General features: G+C 42.4%; 1 protein-coding gene across 3 annotated transcripts in view; it reads left to right on the top strand.

Annotated features, from left to right (window-relative positions):
- The window catches only part of rph3aa (rabphilin 3A homolog (mouse), a), a 49,063-nt gene that overhangs the window by 24,659 nt on the left and 7,768 nt on the right, over positions 1–16,636 (top strand). For 2 of the 3 annotated variants that reach the window (XM_046067829.1, XM_046067827.1), the window contains exons 2-11: positions 3,198–3,326; positions 3,470–3,599; positions 3,947–4,030; positions 8,345–8,507; positions 10,167–10,352; positions 10,498–10,707; positions 10,974–11,053; positions 12,900–12,974; positions 16,278–16,387; positions 16,477–16,603. In XM_046067829.1, coding sequence (XP_045923785.1) covers positions 3,211–3,326; positions 3,470–3,599; positions 3,947–4,030; positions 8,345–8,507; positions 10,167–10,352; positions 10,498–10,707; positions 10,974–11,053; positions 12,900–12,974; positions 16,278–16,387; positions 16,477–16,603 — 1,281 coding nt within the window. In that variant the 5' untranslated portion in view covers positions 3,198–3,210. Of the gene's footprint in view, positions 1–1,465; positions 1,505–3,197; positions 3,327–3,469; positions 3,600–3,946; positions 4,031–8,344; positions 8,508–10,166; positions 10,353–10,497; positions 10,708–10,973; positions 11,054–12,899; positions 12,975–16,277; positions 16,388–16,476; positions 16,604–16,636 lie in introns of those variants that run through there. The other variant, XM_046067826.1, reaches the window with a different exon arrangement.

Genomic DNA, 16,636 nt, shown 5'->3' with positions numbered 1-16,636 from the left:
TTCGTTGAGTGGTGACTCACAAGCTGAAAGTGTCTGCCATTTCCTTTCTTACTGACCCCACCTTTTTCTCTCACTGTGAACCCTTCAAGGCACATACACACACACTCAAACATCAATCTGTCAGGTTGTCACATTGTCCACAATGATAGCAACCCTTGACATTTACATGCATTGGGGACAGGACATTTTTCAGGGGACAGAACAGGCAGGAAAAGGAGGGAATGGGATGAGAAAGATGAAGTGCACTGATCCATGAGTAAGTGAGGCATTAAAATTTTCTTACTCAGCAGCCACCGCCTGATCTCTTGTGATGTTTAATTCTCAGACACAATCATCCAACAGCTACCTACAGTGTAGATTATTATTAAGTGAAATGATGACATTAACTGATCAGGTAGGTGACTGATTCCACTGCTGATTTTGGGTTGGGCAACAACACCCTTAAAATATATATTTTTAAGGTTAATTTATGTGGAGAATCGTGCAGATATTGTAACAGTCTGCAGTATCAATCAATCAAGGGAGGTGTTGTCTGTTTCTGGACCAGAGGCGAGAGGTTGAGGTCATGCTTTCCTCTTAACAATGCTCATGTCAAGAGATAATGAGTGTGCTTCTCTGCAGTGAAAATGTCTTCAGGCATGCACATTGCAGACCAGACTTCAATAACACATTACAGCTAGCAGGTCACTTTCCATACTCAGCAGTCAGCCTCAATTAACACCCTATTTTCAAGAGCAAGCAGCTGCACAAGTAGCTACATGGTGCCTTTGCACTTCGACATGACTGGCAGATGTCTGGGAATTTAACCACCAGAGGCGCTGGTACAGCAGTAGGTGTGGTAGAGCTGAAATAAATCATGGCTTCTCAAATGATCTCCGATCAGACCATTTAAATTTATTGAGAGCCATGGCACACTGACAGTTGAATGGACAATGAAATGTCATTAGTCATGGCAGAGAATGCACGTAACTGCTTGTAACTGTGCTTTGTAACTGCTTTCTGTTGGGAGCCTGACTTGGTCACAAATTTTATTGTGTACAATGTAATTCACATGGATTGACAAAAGTTTGCACATTTTATTTTGTCAAATTTGTCAAAAAAATACTCACCTTAGTGTAGACAAGCAAAAGATTTTACACAAAATATAAGGTGTAAACTGTAACAGAATAAAACAGATTCCATGTTTAAAATGGAGCAGTGGCCTTTCATCAAAATAACTGTGATGCTTTGAGTTAAATGCTAACATCAGCATGCTAACGTTTAGCAATTATATATGCTAATGTGGCTAAAACTGATTAAACCACAACAATAAGAAGACATTCAAGACGTGAGGACAGTTTGTCATATCCGCATAACACTGAGGATTACAAAGAGGTTGTTTCCTTCACCAATAAAGGAGAAATAGAAAGTCTTAATAGAAGCATTTTATGAGCTGTGGTCAAGCTGTGCATGTGCGTGCCTCCTTCAACTATGTGCATGGAACGTGCAGGATGCATCAGAACAGGTATTCAAATTCAGTCTGTAGCCGTGAGGGATGTGGCTCATAATTACGCATGCAACAAATATAGCTACGTTGATTAAAGCTGGCATAACTTAAATTATTTTGCTAAATAGGTACGTTGTGTTTCTGAATACTTGTGCTTGGAGCACACAGCAGAATGGCAAACAGGGAAATATTGTGGTGATGTAGCACAGTGTCTTTGCTGTATTGATTGAAGACAACATACTGGCCACTCACTTTTTTGTTTTGGTAAAAATCTAAACTTAAATTCTCACATTTATCTTTGAATAATTGATGCATAAAATGAAATAAATTTTACAGTCCTGTAAAAAAAGGCTTTAATGGATTCATTAATCGTCTTTGTGTTCTGATAATAGCATTATTGTGTGCATATAATTGTGCGCACTCCCAACTCGTCACATTGAGCGCTAGGTCAAGACCCTTTGGGTCCTTTAGCGTTATTTTTCAATGTGTATGAATGTGTATTTCTATTTCATCAGTGAATGAATGTGAGTGAATGGGATGTAGTGTAAAGTGCTTGGAAAGATTAGAAAGTTGCTATAAGTACAGACCATTTTCTATTTACCATTTACCCTGGGTTGTGTCAGTACACTGTAACATCAGTGCTGGGCGTGGTCTTTTGCAGCAGACTTTAAATCAGAGAGGGCAGTAAAACACTGCTTTTAAGCCTAGTGTTAAGTTACTCTTTGAAGGTTAAAGAAAGTATTTAATTTACTTATTGTGTACTAATATTAAACTGGCAAACACACCAAAAAGAGATGTAATATTTAGTATATTTGATGTAATATTCTGAACTTTATGTTGGTGCACTTTCACCTGGTGAATCCACAAGCTCAATTTCTTGTGCCAAAATCTTCTGTTGAAACATCTGCATCGACAGTCTCTCTCATGCACGTTCCTGTCCATTTTGCAAGCAATATTATGGAAAGCTACATTACCAAACAGACTCATTTGAGGGAAAACGACAACACTTGCCCTCAGTTCATAAGCTGACTTTATCTGATTTGCACTGGCAAGGAATTTGCCCTCTGCTCTGTGAGTTGGCCACAAGGGATGTTAAACCTTAAAGGCAGTTTTTGGAAGCTTTCCAAACAACCAGCAACACTTGTAGGTTGGGTTTAGTGTGCACCACAGCAAATCACAGTAGTGTTGGTCTTAGGAGGTCTTCCTATATAATATTTATAGGAGGAATCAAACTTTAAAGCTATTTGACTGAATATTGAGCTGTGCAGTGTTTAAAATGAGGAGGATGTGCAAAACGTTCACAGTATAAAGAAAAATGCAAAGTGTGAAAATTAAAACTTAGAGGTTTGAAAAAATGTCTTTTAATGTAATGTGTAAGGTTGGTGGAAAGTTGGATGAACTCAAAGCCTAAACTGAAGAACATGAGTTCAATGACATAATTCACTATTTTTACATGTTTGTTGCCTTGAAATTTCAACTTGTTCGTTCATACAGAGTGTGTGTGTGTATGTGTGTATGTGAGACAAGTTTTGCAGTTGCTCAGTGTTGCTTTAAGCCAAAATGTTTCCAGCTGTGCTCCTGTCTTTAGATTTTAGTGTCTAGCTCTTGTTAGTTATGCACTTTTCGGAGTTACTGGCCTTTTGTCTGAGCTGCATTTTCACTTATACTCCGTGTGTCTATTTTTGTGTGTGTGTGTCTGTTTTGGGTTCAGGATTAGGTGGACGATGAACATGTCTGGCGGTCCCCCAGGGGAGGAGCTCACGGATGAGGAGAAAGAGATCATCAACAGTGTACTGGCTCGTGCAGCCATGATGGAGAACATTGAGCAAGAGAGGATTGGGTGAGATGGAAAACTATTGTCTCAGTTGCACCAAATCATGTCAGTCAACCACACACAGATGCTCGCTGAGTTGAATGATGCTTTGGTGTAAAACCTGTGCCAAGTTTGTGTTTGTGCTCACAATTATTTGCATGTGTTCTCAGGCGTCTTTCCAGTCGCCTGGATAATATCAAGAAGACAGCGTGTGGTGACGGACAGTCGCAGTGTTTATTGTGTGGGGCGTCTTTTGGACCACAGGGGGTCACAGCTGTTCTCTGTGTGCAGTGCAAAAAAGTAGGTGGATATTTAGATTCTTTCTGCTTGAACAAGGAAAGAAAACAGACACTACACTTGTTCCCAGAGGACGTAAGGTCTGCACACACACGATTTCTGTTTACTGTATGTCCTATAGTGTTGTTTAGATCCTAAGAGGTTTCCTATGGTGATAAACACCAGTGAGCCATATGCTAAATTGTTCTGACATGCATATTTCCTGATCTTATGAATCACATTCATTTTTTTGTTTCCCTCAGTAACTCAGTAGATGTTAATACCATGTGAACTATAAAAGTATATGTGCTCTGTGCACCTGCCATCAAGGACTCAGTGTGTGTTTTATGTATGTATTTCACTCTTTGCAGCACATGTGCAGCAAATGTGGGATATGGAGCAATAGCAGAACATGTCCTATGTGGCTGTGCAGAATCTGCAACGAAGACCAAGAGGTGAGTGAAAGGAAATATGTAGCACAGGGTGGGTTTGATAAAATCATGGTGCCTAATTATACCATTATGTGATTCTTCTGCCACCAGAACAGAAGCTCTTCTCATGATATGAACCATTTCCTAGCTTTTAGACTCGTCTATTGCATTTCACTGTCCAGTGACCTGGAAAATTACCTTCCATTGACACCTCTTCAATATCCAAACTGAGTTATAGGAAATTATTTTTTTCAACACTTATTTCATTAAAAAAATACAGATAGTATTTTGTTTATTATGAAAAATGAAGAATGTATTGTAGTTATACAATGCTGTTTTGATGCGCTGTGTTTGTTGAGGTCTCTGCCTCGGGGAGCCCAGACTCTTTAAATAAATGCTCCCTCCTGTCAGTCACACACAGAATAACTTCTCTGTAATGCTGCAAAGACAAACCCGTCATTTGTCTGTTTAATAACATTAATCTTTTTTTCCAAGTCAGACAGTCAAATCAGTATTTCTATTAATCGTTTAGTCTATTTAAACACAAAACAATCACACAAATTCAACACACAAATCAACACATTTTGCCCAAAAGTAAATACTGTTGAAGACAATGGCTCATTTTACTCATTTTCATGTGGCGACTTTGAAAGCTTTGTTTCCTGCAATAACTGATTTTTTGGTAGTAAACACAACATTATGTCACCATTTTTTACGTTGATATGTTGAACTTGTTAGCAAACGGTTGCTTATTTCCACATCCAGCAGTTACCATTTTGTCTGCTGATGAAGGTATGTGCTCAGTCCTGGTAATCCTGGACCTTAGCGCTGCTTTTGACAACATTGATCACAACATCATGTTAGACAGACTGAGGCACTGGGTGGGGATCTCTGGTACTGCCCTAGAATGGTTTTCATCCTACCTGTCAAATAGGAAGTGTCTGTAAACAACTACGTCTCTTTGTTCTGTCCAGTTAAATATGGTGTGCCTCAGGGGTTGGTCTTAGGACCCATTTTGTTGGGTGAACTCGAACTGCGTCGGTGACGACACTATGGGAACGAGATACCCTCTAGGCCGCGCCAAAACCGCCGCCTGCACCCAGCGTGCAGAAACCTGTAGGCACGACTAAGAGGAGAGCGCACGGGTGCCGGGTGCAGAAGGAAGGTCCAGACTGTAAAACTGGATAAAAGTGTGAGGAGTGGCCCAGCCAGCTGCCTCACACAGATCCAGGAGCAAAGCCCCTGCGAGGAGGGCCCTAGAGGCCGCCATGCCCTCACGGCCATAGGTGAAGGTAACCCGCGCACCTGATAGGCCAGGGAAATAGTCTGAACGATCCAGTTGCTGATCGTGTGTTTAGAAGTGGGGAGCCCAGCCTTGGGGGACCCAAAACACACCAGCAACTGGTCTGCTTTCCTCCACCTGGAAGACCTCAGTGTGTAAACACTTAGCGCTCTGAGAGGGCAGGGCAGATGAAGTCTCCCGTCCTCCGCCGTCACATGAGGTGTGGGATGAAACGCCTGCAGCACCGTGGACCCTGCCAAACTGGACGGAACCTTAGGGACATAGCCCGGACAGGGGTGCAGGATGGCTCTGACCCTCCCCAGGGTGAACTCCAGGCATTGGGGAGAAACCGAAAGTGCCTGGAGATTCCCCACCCTCCTCAGAGAGGTGGTAGCGAGGAGAAAGGCCATCTTAAGGGTCAGGTGCTTGGCCTCAGCCAACTCCAGGGGTTCGAAGGGGGCTTCAGCCAGCGCTTCGAGAACCACTGGCAGGTCCCAAGTGGGAACCCAGGAACGAGTCACGGGTCTCATCCTCCGGGCTCCACGGAGGAAGCGCACGACCAGTGGAAGCCTCCCCAAAGGCCCATCCCTCAGAGGGGCGTGAAACGCTGCAATGGCAGCCACATACACCTTGAGCGTGGACGGGGAAAGGCCAGCAGAGAAACGGTGCTGGAGGAACTCCAGTATCATAATCACCGAGCAGGTAACTGGGTCCACCGCCCGTTCTCTACACCAGGTGGCGAACACCTTCCACTTCAGGCTGTACATCCTTCTCGTGGACGGGGCTCTGGAGCTGAGTAGTGTCTCGACCGCTTCTGCCGTCAGGCCCGCCTCCAGGAACTGCGCCCCCTCAGGGGCCAGACCCACAGCTGCCACAGGGCGCGACGCGGGTGAAAGACCCGGCCTCCCGCCTGGGACAGCAGGTCTCTCCTCAGAGGGACCTGCCAGGGCGGGCCCTCCAGGAGCGATATTATGTCCGAGAACCACACTCGGACCGGCCAAAACGGGGCTACTAATAGTAGGCTGACACCGTCCTGACGGACCCACTCCAGAACCTCCGGGAGCAGAGCGACTGGGGGAAAAGCATACAGATGCAGCCTTGGCCACGTCTGTACCATGGCATCCAGCCCTAGCGGGGCTGGGGGCAAGAGGGAGAACCACAGTGGACAGTGCGTAGTCTCTTGAGACACAAACAAGTCCACATCTATGGGGCGGAACCTTTCGCACAATAACTTCACCACCTCGGGGTGGATTCTCCATTCCCCGGGCCTCAGCCCCTGTCTCGACAGTAGGTCTGCTCCCTGATTCTGGGTACCAGGGATATACATCGCTCTGAGAGATAACAGTCTCTGCTGGGACCACAGGAGGATCTGATGTGCCAGCTTGCATAATGGGCGCGAGCGCAGACCCCCCTGGTGATTCAAATAGGCCACCACTGCCGTATTGTCGGTCCTGACCAGGACGTGGTGACTGCGGAGGGCGGGCAGAAAACTCCTCAGAGCTCTGAAAACCGCCAACATTTCCAGGCAATTTATGTGCCAAGAGAAATGATGCTCCTGCCAGGAGCCTCTCGCAAAGCGGCCGTCCATGACCGCGCCCCACCCCGTGAGTGAGGCATCTGTCGAAATAATTGTCCGGCGACAGGATGCTCCCAACACGGGACCCTGGGACAGGAACCAAGGTTTCCTCCATACTGACAGGGAACGAAGGCACCTGCTCTTAACCCGTATCAGACGGAGCGGATTTCCCCTCGGGGAGAATCCCTTGGATTTCAACCACCACTGCAGGGCTCTCATGTGCAGTAGGCCAGAAGGTATTATACTGGACACTGCTGCCCTGAGACCCAATAGGACGACATCTCGATGCCGAACCGCTAACTCTCAAGACTGGGCCAGAATGAGCCAGTCGTCGATGTAGTTCAATATGCGGATGCCCTGGAGCCTCATCGCGGCCAGAGCTGCAGATCCATACACTTGGTGAACATGTGAGGGGAGAGTGGTAGGCCGAACGTAAGAACCTGATACTGGTACGCCGCGCCCCCGAAGGCGTACCTCAGGAACTTCCTGTGAGAGGGACGGATGGAGATGTGGAAATATGCGTCTCGCAGAGCTATTGTGACAAACCAATCCTCGGATTGGATGTGACTGACGATGGCGGGGATGGTAAGCATCTTGAACCTGAATCTCCTCAGAGATAGGTTCAAGGACCACAGATCTAAAATCAGACGCAACCCTCCGTCCTTCTTGGGAACTATGAATTACCGGCTGTAGAACCCGGACTCCCTGACTGGCGGGGAAATAAGTTCTATGGCCCCTTTCTCCTGCAGAGAGCAAACTTCTTGTCCCAATACCTGGCTCTGCTCCGTGTGCACCGCAGTCCAGACCACCCCGTTGAATCTGGGGGGGGGGGCGGACCCGGAACTGCAGCCTGTAGCCATCCACTACGGTGCGCAGGACCCACGGGGATATGTTTGCAAGGCTCCGCCATGCTTCTGCGAAATCCACCAAGGGAACCCTCGGGGCTGGTGGCCAGTGTTATGCGTAGGTCCCCGGTGGCACCCTGAAGCGGAGGACCGCCAGGGAAAACTCGGCGGCGACCCACGGTGTGTGAGCCCGATCGTCTTTTGGCTGCATCCCAGGAAAAACAGCGTCTGTTGCCCGAGCCACCACGAGGGAGGGGACCTTGGTTCTGCTGCTCCTAAAGGGCTAAAGAAATAAATTAATGCTGTTTTACAGCGTAAAGAAACATTTGGTAGCAGGTCATGATTAGCTATGATGATTTCTGCTTGGTTATTCGGTCTGAGACTCCCCCAGGCGTCCCCCTCTTTGCATACAGAACTATGTATATATTTTTCCATTGTCTATGCATTGGACATTTCGAGCTATGTTCATATGTCCATGTGTTTGTAGAACAGGATGTGTAAACTTGGTACTACTTGTTATAGCTGTAATCCTGCAGCATATAAAGTTGAGTAGTTTCCATTTTTATTTTAAGCTTTCAGCTGACACAGTGTATTATTATAGTTAACTTACCTGAATTCACTGTGTGTTCCTGTAGGTACAAAAGCGTTCAGGAGCTTGGTTCTTCAAGGGGAGAGACCAGCAGAGTCTGCCTCCTCCCCTCCCTCTATCCAGACCTCGACAGTCCAGCACAGAGAGCAGTCCTGGTCCAGCAGGCCAAGATGGCTCACAGGAACCTACAACATATCGTCAGCGATATGGTAGTTTCTACTAAGAGATTAAACTTAAAACTAGAACCCTGCGCGGGACTGTTTTCTTGATCCCGCTCCCACTGATTTTGTGACCATTACCGCCCGCTCCTGCAACATGTTTATCCACTCCTGCCTGCAGCCACAAAAATTGTGACATGTAGAGTAAAAAAAAATGACACAATGCTTGGGACGCAAACATTCAGAATAACCAACATAAATCATTGCGTTAGTTTTTATCAGTAACAACTGAGAAGTTTTCCAAATTTTAGACTTGCCTTGCTTTGGTATTGTATTATATAAGCCCGCTTTAATCTTATTTTCAACTTCGTTTTGTTGACTCCATCTTATTAGCGCAAGCTAAATCCCGGGACACGCAGTTTATATTTTAACCGCCCACTCCTACTCTCAGCTGAGTTAAAACTGCCCGCCCCCGCGCAATTTGTGATAGGACCCAATGTTGCTATCAATCAACTGACACTGTCTTCAAATGACTTGGAGAACATAACCATGATATAGTAACCCAAACTGGAGTTAAAATCCAATCAGCAGTTTAGGAACAGTGTTTTCAGTGGGAGATGGCAACTCCCTTTGGGTGGACTTTGGGCTTTTTCACTTTCAAACCTATTACATGCACAAAAAAGATATATTACTCAATAAAGGAAAGGGGAAAAAACAAAAAGCATAATATGACCTCTTTTATGTAATGCTTAATATAGAGAGCAGTATTTCTTATTTTATTAATTTATGTTATGCTTTTTTTGTGTGAATTTCTCCTAGTAGCTGGCAGTGACTCTAGGGGGCCCTCTGCCACCGCAACAGGCGCTTATTGGCTGGTGCTGGTGTCACTTTTGACCAATATTTTGAAATCTAAAAATGATGTGCAAATGTTGGTTTTATGTAAGACAACATCCATCCTGTCATTCAGTGATCAGGAGAAAATCATCTGTATCTTTGCCTACTCTGTCTTTACACCTGCCTCAACCGAGCAGCTGTAACTATTATTAATTACTAAACACAACCAAACATACCCTATCTAAGTTAGTACTCCTCAAATGTAACTAAGTACATTTACTCAAGTTCTGTTAAGTACAGTTCTTAGGTACTTGCACTTTACTTAAGTATTCCGATTTAATGCTAATTTCTATTCCTACTCTACGACATGTTGAAGGCAAATATTTTACTCCACTACATTTATCTGACAGCTTTAGTTAAAAGTTACTTTGTAAATCTGGATTATTAATCAACTAATACATTCCAATGTTTTATTGTAGATTAAGCCTCAGCAGTATATAAAGTTATTAAAATTACACCCACCTTTACCAGCTGCAACATGTTATTGTGCATATTAATGCGTCACTTATTATAATCCAGTAATATAATGTATGTGATTCTGAAATGGGCCATTCAGCATAATGAATACACTTTTCTTTATGGTATTTTAAGTATACTTTGATGCTAATACTTTTGTACTTTTTGATATTTTGAATGCAATTTGTAAGAGTATTTTTTTTACATTGTAGTCTTGCTACTTTTACTTTAGTAGAAGTTCTTAGAAGAATACGTCTTCCACCCCTGAGTGATAGCAGAATAACCAGGAGCTGTGGCTGTAGTGGTGGCACCAATACTAACTGTTGTGGTGGCACTGATACTTTTATTTTGTCTACTCAGAGCTCAGTGCAGAGCCACAGCAGCAGCAGTCCTGTGGGTCAGAACAATGGGAGCAGACAGCAAGAACAACAGCTGACAGCTATAATGAGGGTCAGTCCTGTCCAGCAGCTGTAATGAAGACTGAGAGACATGTGTTAGCTTCCAAACCACCTCGGGCAAACACACAGCAGGTCGCCCCCACCTCAGGTAAAGTAGCGCCGCTCCTTCTAAGAATAAGCCCAATGCTACATGGCTGCTTTCAAAAGATTTAACGTCAACATCGACATACACAAAGATGTTTCAGACAATAATAAATGGCTTTTTTTGTATTGTAATGTTGCCCCTGCTGCAGAAAACAGACACCCAGAGCTGGAAGAGACAGTGTCTCCTCCAGCTGTGGAGGCAAAAAGACAGCCTGTTGTCTCCAGCTCCTTTTCATCACATATTCCTGCAACCAGAATTATGCCACCTGTTAATCCACCAGTCAACGCCCCTGCACCCCCACGCCCCCCACCTGATCGAACAGAGGATGAGGACAACGACTACGACTCAGATGATGCCAGTAAGACTGATTCATCTTAAACCAAACTTTATAGAACGAGAAAGTGTCTTCTAATCCTAGATGTTTGCTTACTTTTGAATAATACTAATTCCTCCATGTGTGCCTAAAGCTGTAAAAGAAAACCCCAGTGGAGCAATGAAGAGTAACAAATCAATGTTTATCTGCGTTAGAGGAAAAATTGTTTTTTGTAACAGGAGTCATGTAAAAGTTCAGATTCCATTTTGCTCTCAGATGTCTAATGTGTTCCTGTGTTTTTATACTTGCAGCCACTTTAGGATGTCTGGAGTTCAGTCTCCTTTACGAACAGGAGAACCATGCTCTACACTGTTGTCTCATTAAAGCTAAGGTAAACACATGAGATAAGAAGAGACTAAATGAGACAAGACAAGAGAACACTACAAGGGACAAAATGACAAGACAAAACAATATAAGACAAGACAAAGCAAGACGGGACAAGACAGTACAAGACAAAACAAGATAATACAGGACAAGAAAAGACTAGATGGGACAAGACAAGATGGGACATGAAAAGATGGGAATAGACGGGAAGAGTTAAGACAAGATAAAACGAGAGAGGCCAACACAAAACAAAACGAGACAAGAAAAAATGGAACAAGAGAAGAAAAGATGGGACTAGACAAGAAAAGACGAGACTAGACAAGGAAAGATGGAACAAGACAAGAAAAGACGAGACTAGACAAGGAAAGATGGAACAAGACAAGAAAAGATGAGACTAGACAAGAAAAGACGGGACTTGATGCGGAAAAGATGTAACAAGACAAGAAAAGATTGAACGAGATAAGAAAAGATGGAACAAGACAAGAAAAGATGGAACAAGACAAGAAAAGTGAAGGCTAGACAAGAAAAAATTGAACAAGACAAGAAAATGTGGAACAATACAAGAAAAGATTGAACAAGATAAGAAAATATGGAACAAGACAAGACAAAATGGAACAAGACAAGAAAATATGGAACAAGACAAGAAAATGATAAGATTGAACAAGACAAGAAAATATGGAACAAGACAAGAATGGCTTGAACAAGACAAGAAATTATAGAACAAGGCAAGAAAGGCTTGAACAAGACAAGAAAATTTGGGACAAGAAAAGACAGAACAAGACAAGAAAATGAAAAGATTGAACAAAACAAGAAAATATGGATAAGATGGGACATGAAAAGATGGGAATAGACGGGAAGAGTTAAGACAAGATAAAACGAGAGAGGCCAACACAAAACAAAACGAGACAAGAAAAAATGGAACAAGAGAAGAAAAGATGGGACTAGACAAGAAAAGACGAGACTAGACAAGAAAAGGCAGGACTTGATGCGGAAAAGATGTAACAAGACAAGAAAAGATTGAACGAGATAAGAAAATATGGAACAAGACAAGAAAAGATGGAACAAGACAAGAAAAGTGAAGGCTAGACAAGAAAAGATTGAACAAGACAAGAAAATGTGGAACAAGACAAGAAAAAATTAAACAAGATAAGAAAATGTGAAACAAGACAAGAAAAAATTTAATAAGACAAGAAAATATGGAACAAGACAAGACAAGATGGAACAAGACAAGAAAGGTTTGAACAAGACAAGAAAAGACTGAACAAGACAAGAAAAGATGGAACAAGACAAGAAAGCAGCGAATAAGACAAGAAAATATGGAACAAGACAAGAAAAGACTGAACAAGACAAGAAAAGATGGAACAAGACAAGAAAGCAGCGAATAAGACAAGAAAATATGGAACAAGACAAGAAAAGATGTAACAAGACAAGAAAGCAGCGAATAAGACAAGAAAATATGGAACAAGACAAGAAAAGTAAAGGCTAGACAAGAAAAGATTGAACAAGACAAGACAAGATGGAACAAGACAAGAAAGGTTTGAACAAGACAAGAAAAGACTGAACAAGACAAGAAAAGATGCAACAAGACAAGAAAGCAGCGAATAAGACAAGAAAATATGGAACAAGACAAGAAAAGATTGAACAAGACAAGAAAATATGGAACAATACAAGAAAAGATTGAACAAGATAAGAAAATATGGAACAAGACAAGACAAGATGGAACAAGACAAGAAAGGATTGAACAAGACAAGAAAATATGGGACAAGAAAAGATAGAACAAGACAAGAAAAGATGGAACAAGATGTGTGCATCTCATGCTGATCCTCACCATTATTTTTCTTTATGTGTCTCAGGGTTTAAAGCCAATGGACTCAAACGGACTTGCTGACCCGTATGTGAAGCTGCACCTCTTACCTGGAGCCAGCAAGGTACAGTCACGTTAATTATGACTTTAAGGTGATTGAAGGTTGATTTAGAAAATTCCAACAACAAGTTAGACTTCACACATACTACATTTGTCATAAGTTCACAGGGGCGTGTGATATGTATTGTCTACCATAATATCTTAATTTTTGTTTTAATATGTCAGCAGCAGACATTATCGAGTAGGCTCATTCATTCAATTACCTTGTCCACGCACCTCCCTGTGTCATGTGTCATGCATGCAGTATACGTATGCTAGACTTTAACAAGAAATGGTGATTTTTTTTAAAATGAGTGAACAAACAGCACCTATGTCGAAATCGGTTGCCCTTAAAGACCACAAACTAACCACTGAACCACAGAACATGAAAAGCCTCAAGAGTCAACTGTCCAAGACAGGCCTGAACCAGCTGAGGTACCAGCATGAAAACAAACTCCGGTTCAAACACCGCTATGATGATGTTAAGATGATGACAGATATAAAGCCATTACGACAACAGCTACAACAGAACTCAGGGCTACAGCGACAGATTAAATAGTTTACCCATACTTGCACTGTCTGATGTCCGTAATACCTGCACTGGTGATTTAATTTTTTTATGTAGTTTTTACTTGAATGCCTGTTTTAAGTAAATACAGAAGACCTGTTTCCATTAACTTCTTGGTACTGGACCTGCTCGATACTGGACAGGTAATTGATTTTCGCTGTTCTAGCTGTTTTCTGTCCAAAAACAGTGGCCGTTTGGGTCAACATAGACCGTCTGGCGGGCCGCCATCTTGGTGAGGTCGGCTGAGCTGACAAATTTCCTTTCTGTTGTCAGATTGAAGTAGAGTAGAAGAGTTTGCTTTGACGGAGGCGGTCTTTATCAGCGTCTGCTGGCGACCCATAGTAGCTACACAGACATGCAGGATATCAATCGATTGGTCGATTCAATACGAAGAGAAACAGCCCACTTACAGGATGTTCTGTTCTCAAGCTGTGGCCTGTAAAGCATGGGAGTGCTTTTGGTCATAGGAATATTAACTGTTTTTATCAATATTTCAATGTTTTGGAAGCTTTATGTTATTTGGAACATGGTTGTATGTAGAGAAATAATGTTTTAAAGATATAGCATATAAACAGTAAATATGGCCAAAAGATGGACATTTGCCTGGTATATTTTTGAAAGATTGTGTAATAACTGATGTATATCAGTTTCTTTTCATCAAATTTACAGTTACAATTGTATTCCAGGTGTAGTAGAAGATATTCAGGTGCATTATAATCTATCTTTGATGGTTTTGATGGTTTATTGCATTAAAATATAGTTTTTTTTACCAGGCGAGGATGAAAATATATTTTTTCTGTATTGCATTAATAAAACATTAATATCCTATTAGTAGGATAGTAGGCTATAAAATTAGACTTTTACAAAAACATTTTTGAAGGATGCCATATATTGTCTAATTATCGTTATTGACAAAATCATTTTCTGTCAATATTGCACACTCCTAGTGAACGTGTTAGCCTACTTATACATCCAAAATACAGGAAGCAACATTTGCATTCATTTGTAGTCATATTTCTCTCCCTTTAGTTCTATTTTTGGTCCCCGCCAACCCTTGAGAAAAATATCTCTCTCTTTAGCTGCTAAATGCTCCATTTTCTTCACCAGCTAGTCACTAACTGTCTCAGGTAGCGCACAATGTGTTTTCAGAGCTTTAAGCTGCTTTTTGAATATGAAAATGATGAGAGCAGTAAGACTGAACCAAAACAGTGATTGAAAACAGACCGAAAGACTACACTACACTACAAGTGTCCCATGCCACATTCAACATAGTAATTTGACCTTATTAATGTAAAAACATAGATTTGTGCAGCTTTAAATAAGTGCAATATCATGATGTAACTGTGTGTTCAGACAGATTGGGTGAAGGAAATTTTAGAAGTGTTGCATACGTAGTCAACGGAAAGATGCGATTAGACAAGCCCAGGAAGACTCATCTGCACATGTTTCGACTTTACTCCTGAATGCAGAAACTGAGACTGGAGGGAAATAACACAAAACACGTAGTGGTGGCATTAGTACTCTGAACTTTCACTTCAATAAAAGTAGAAATACTATAATGTAGCAATAGTCCATTACAAGTAAAAGTGTTAGGTGTACGTAAAACTGGACCCAAAAGCACGACAGCGCCAGATCATTATTCACAATTCAAAGGGAGTTTATTGTAGAAATAAACGTATACAGTTCACAGGGGGCGAAGGAGTCAATCCAGGGCCAGACAGGGAAAGCGGAGCGAGGTGGTTAGGCTGAAGCGATGAGAGGGAAGCAGGTGGGAAGGCAGGCGGGCTGGCAGGCAGGTCCGGGTGGTCTGTGAGAACGAGGGAGAATTCACAAGGATTAGTTGAAGCAAGTTAAAGTCGTAAAAAACAGGTTTAGTACGAGTAGCAGCGCAAGGTGTGTACCACTGGAGATACGCATACGATCTGGTAAATACTGCCGTGCTGGACCGGGGTAGATAACAGGCAGTTGATTAGGAACGAGGTGCAGGTGTGTAGAGACACAGGGAGGAGAGCCACGCCCACCTGCAAACCAAGCAACTCACAGGGAAAAACAGACAGACAGGCACAATAGGGTGGGGAAACAGCAGAGAACCAAAGGTTAACAGAGGTGAGGGACCACAGGATATAACAAAAAGTCCTGGCTGGCACTACTAAGTACTAAAAGTAAAATACTCATTTTGCATAATGGCCAATTTCAAAATAATCCATATTACATTAATGACTTTTAATTATTGATTTATGAATGTGTATGTATCGTAATGTTGCAACTGGTAACGGTGAGGCCAATTTCAATTTAGTGTACAAAAATATATTGTATGTGTTTTATATTATAAATCTGAATCTATAAAGTTACTCGTAACTAAAGCTCTAGAATAAAAGTAGATGTAGGGGAGTAGAAGTAGTGCATTGCATAGAAGGGTTGCCTTCAGTGGTCTTATAAAAACACACAGGTTGTGAAGAAGGTGTAGGAGTGCGTTAATTCAATCTGGGGTGCACTCAAATCACATGCTGTGGCAATAACCCATCAATTACTGCTCATGGCATCAAATATATGAGCCTACACTGTTGGTGTGTGATTTATGAGATGAAGAATTCTCATTATTGTCTTATTCTGCTGAATGAGCATCTTGCCCACAGTGAAATAGAGTAATTTGCTCAATTTAAGCGAAGCAGTTTGATGTTTTGATGAGCACAGGTTCCCAGGTAATGTGAGCATTATGTTCCTCTTGTCACCTTAATGTCTTGTGTTACTCTTCCTCAGTCTAACAAGCTTCGCACCAAGACACTTAAAAACACCCTGAATCCTGTGTGGAATGAGACACTAGTCTACCACGGTATCACTGATGAGGAAATGTCACGGAAAACTCTCCGGTAAGAACAACCATAACCTACCTTTCCTCCTATTGTACATTGTACCAGTTAGGTGAAAAAGCTTCATAAGGCACTCTGTCTGTCTCCAGGCTTTCAGTAAGCGACGAGGACAAGTTTGGACACAATGAATTCATAGGAGAGACACGAGTTGCCCTGAAGAAATTGAAGTTCAACCAGAAGAAGAACTTCAGTGTTTGTTTAGAGCGAGTGGTCCAGGTGAGCCTGAGAACGAAACCAACATCTCATATT

The sequence above is a fragment of the Micropterus dolomieu genome, linkage group LG13, assembly GCF_021292245.1.
Source record: "Micropterus dolomieu isolate WLL.071019.BEF.003 ecotype Adirondacks linkage group LG13, ASM2129224v1, whole genome shotgun sequence".
Classification (NCBI taxonomy): domain Eukaryota; kingdom Metazoa; phylum Chordata; class Actinopteri; order Centrarchiformes; family Centrarchidae; genus Micropterus; species Micropterus dolomieu.
Note: the sequence above shows the minus strand (reverse complement) of the source record. Positions and strands in the feature narration are given on the sequence as shown.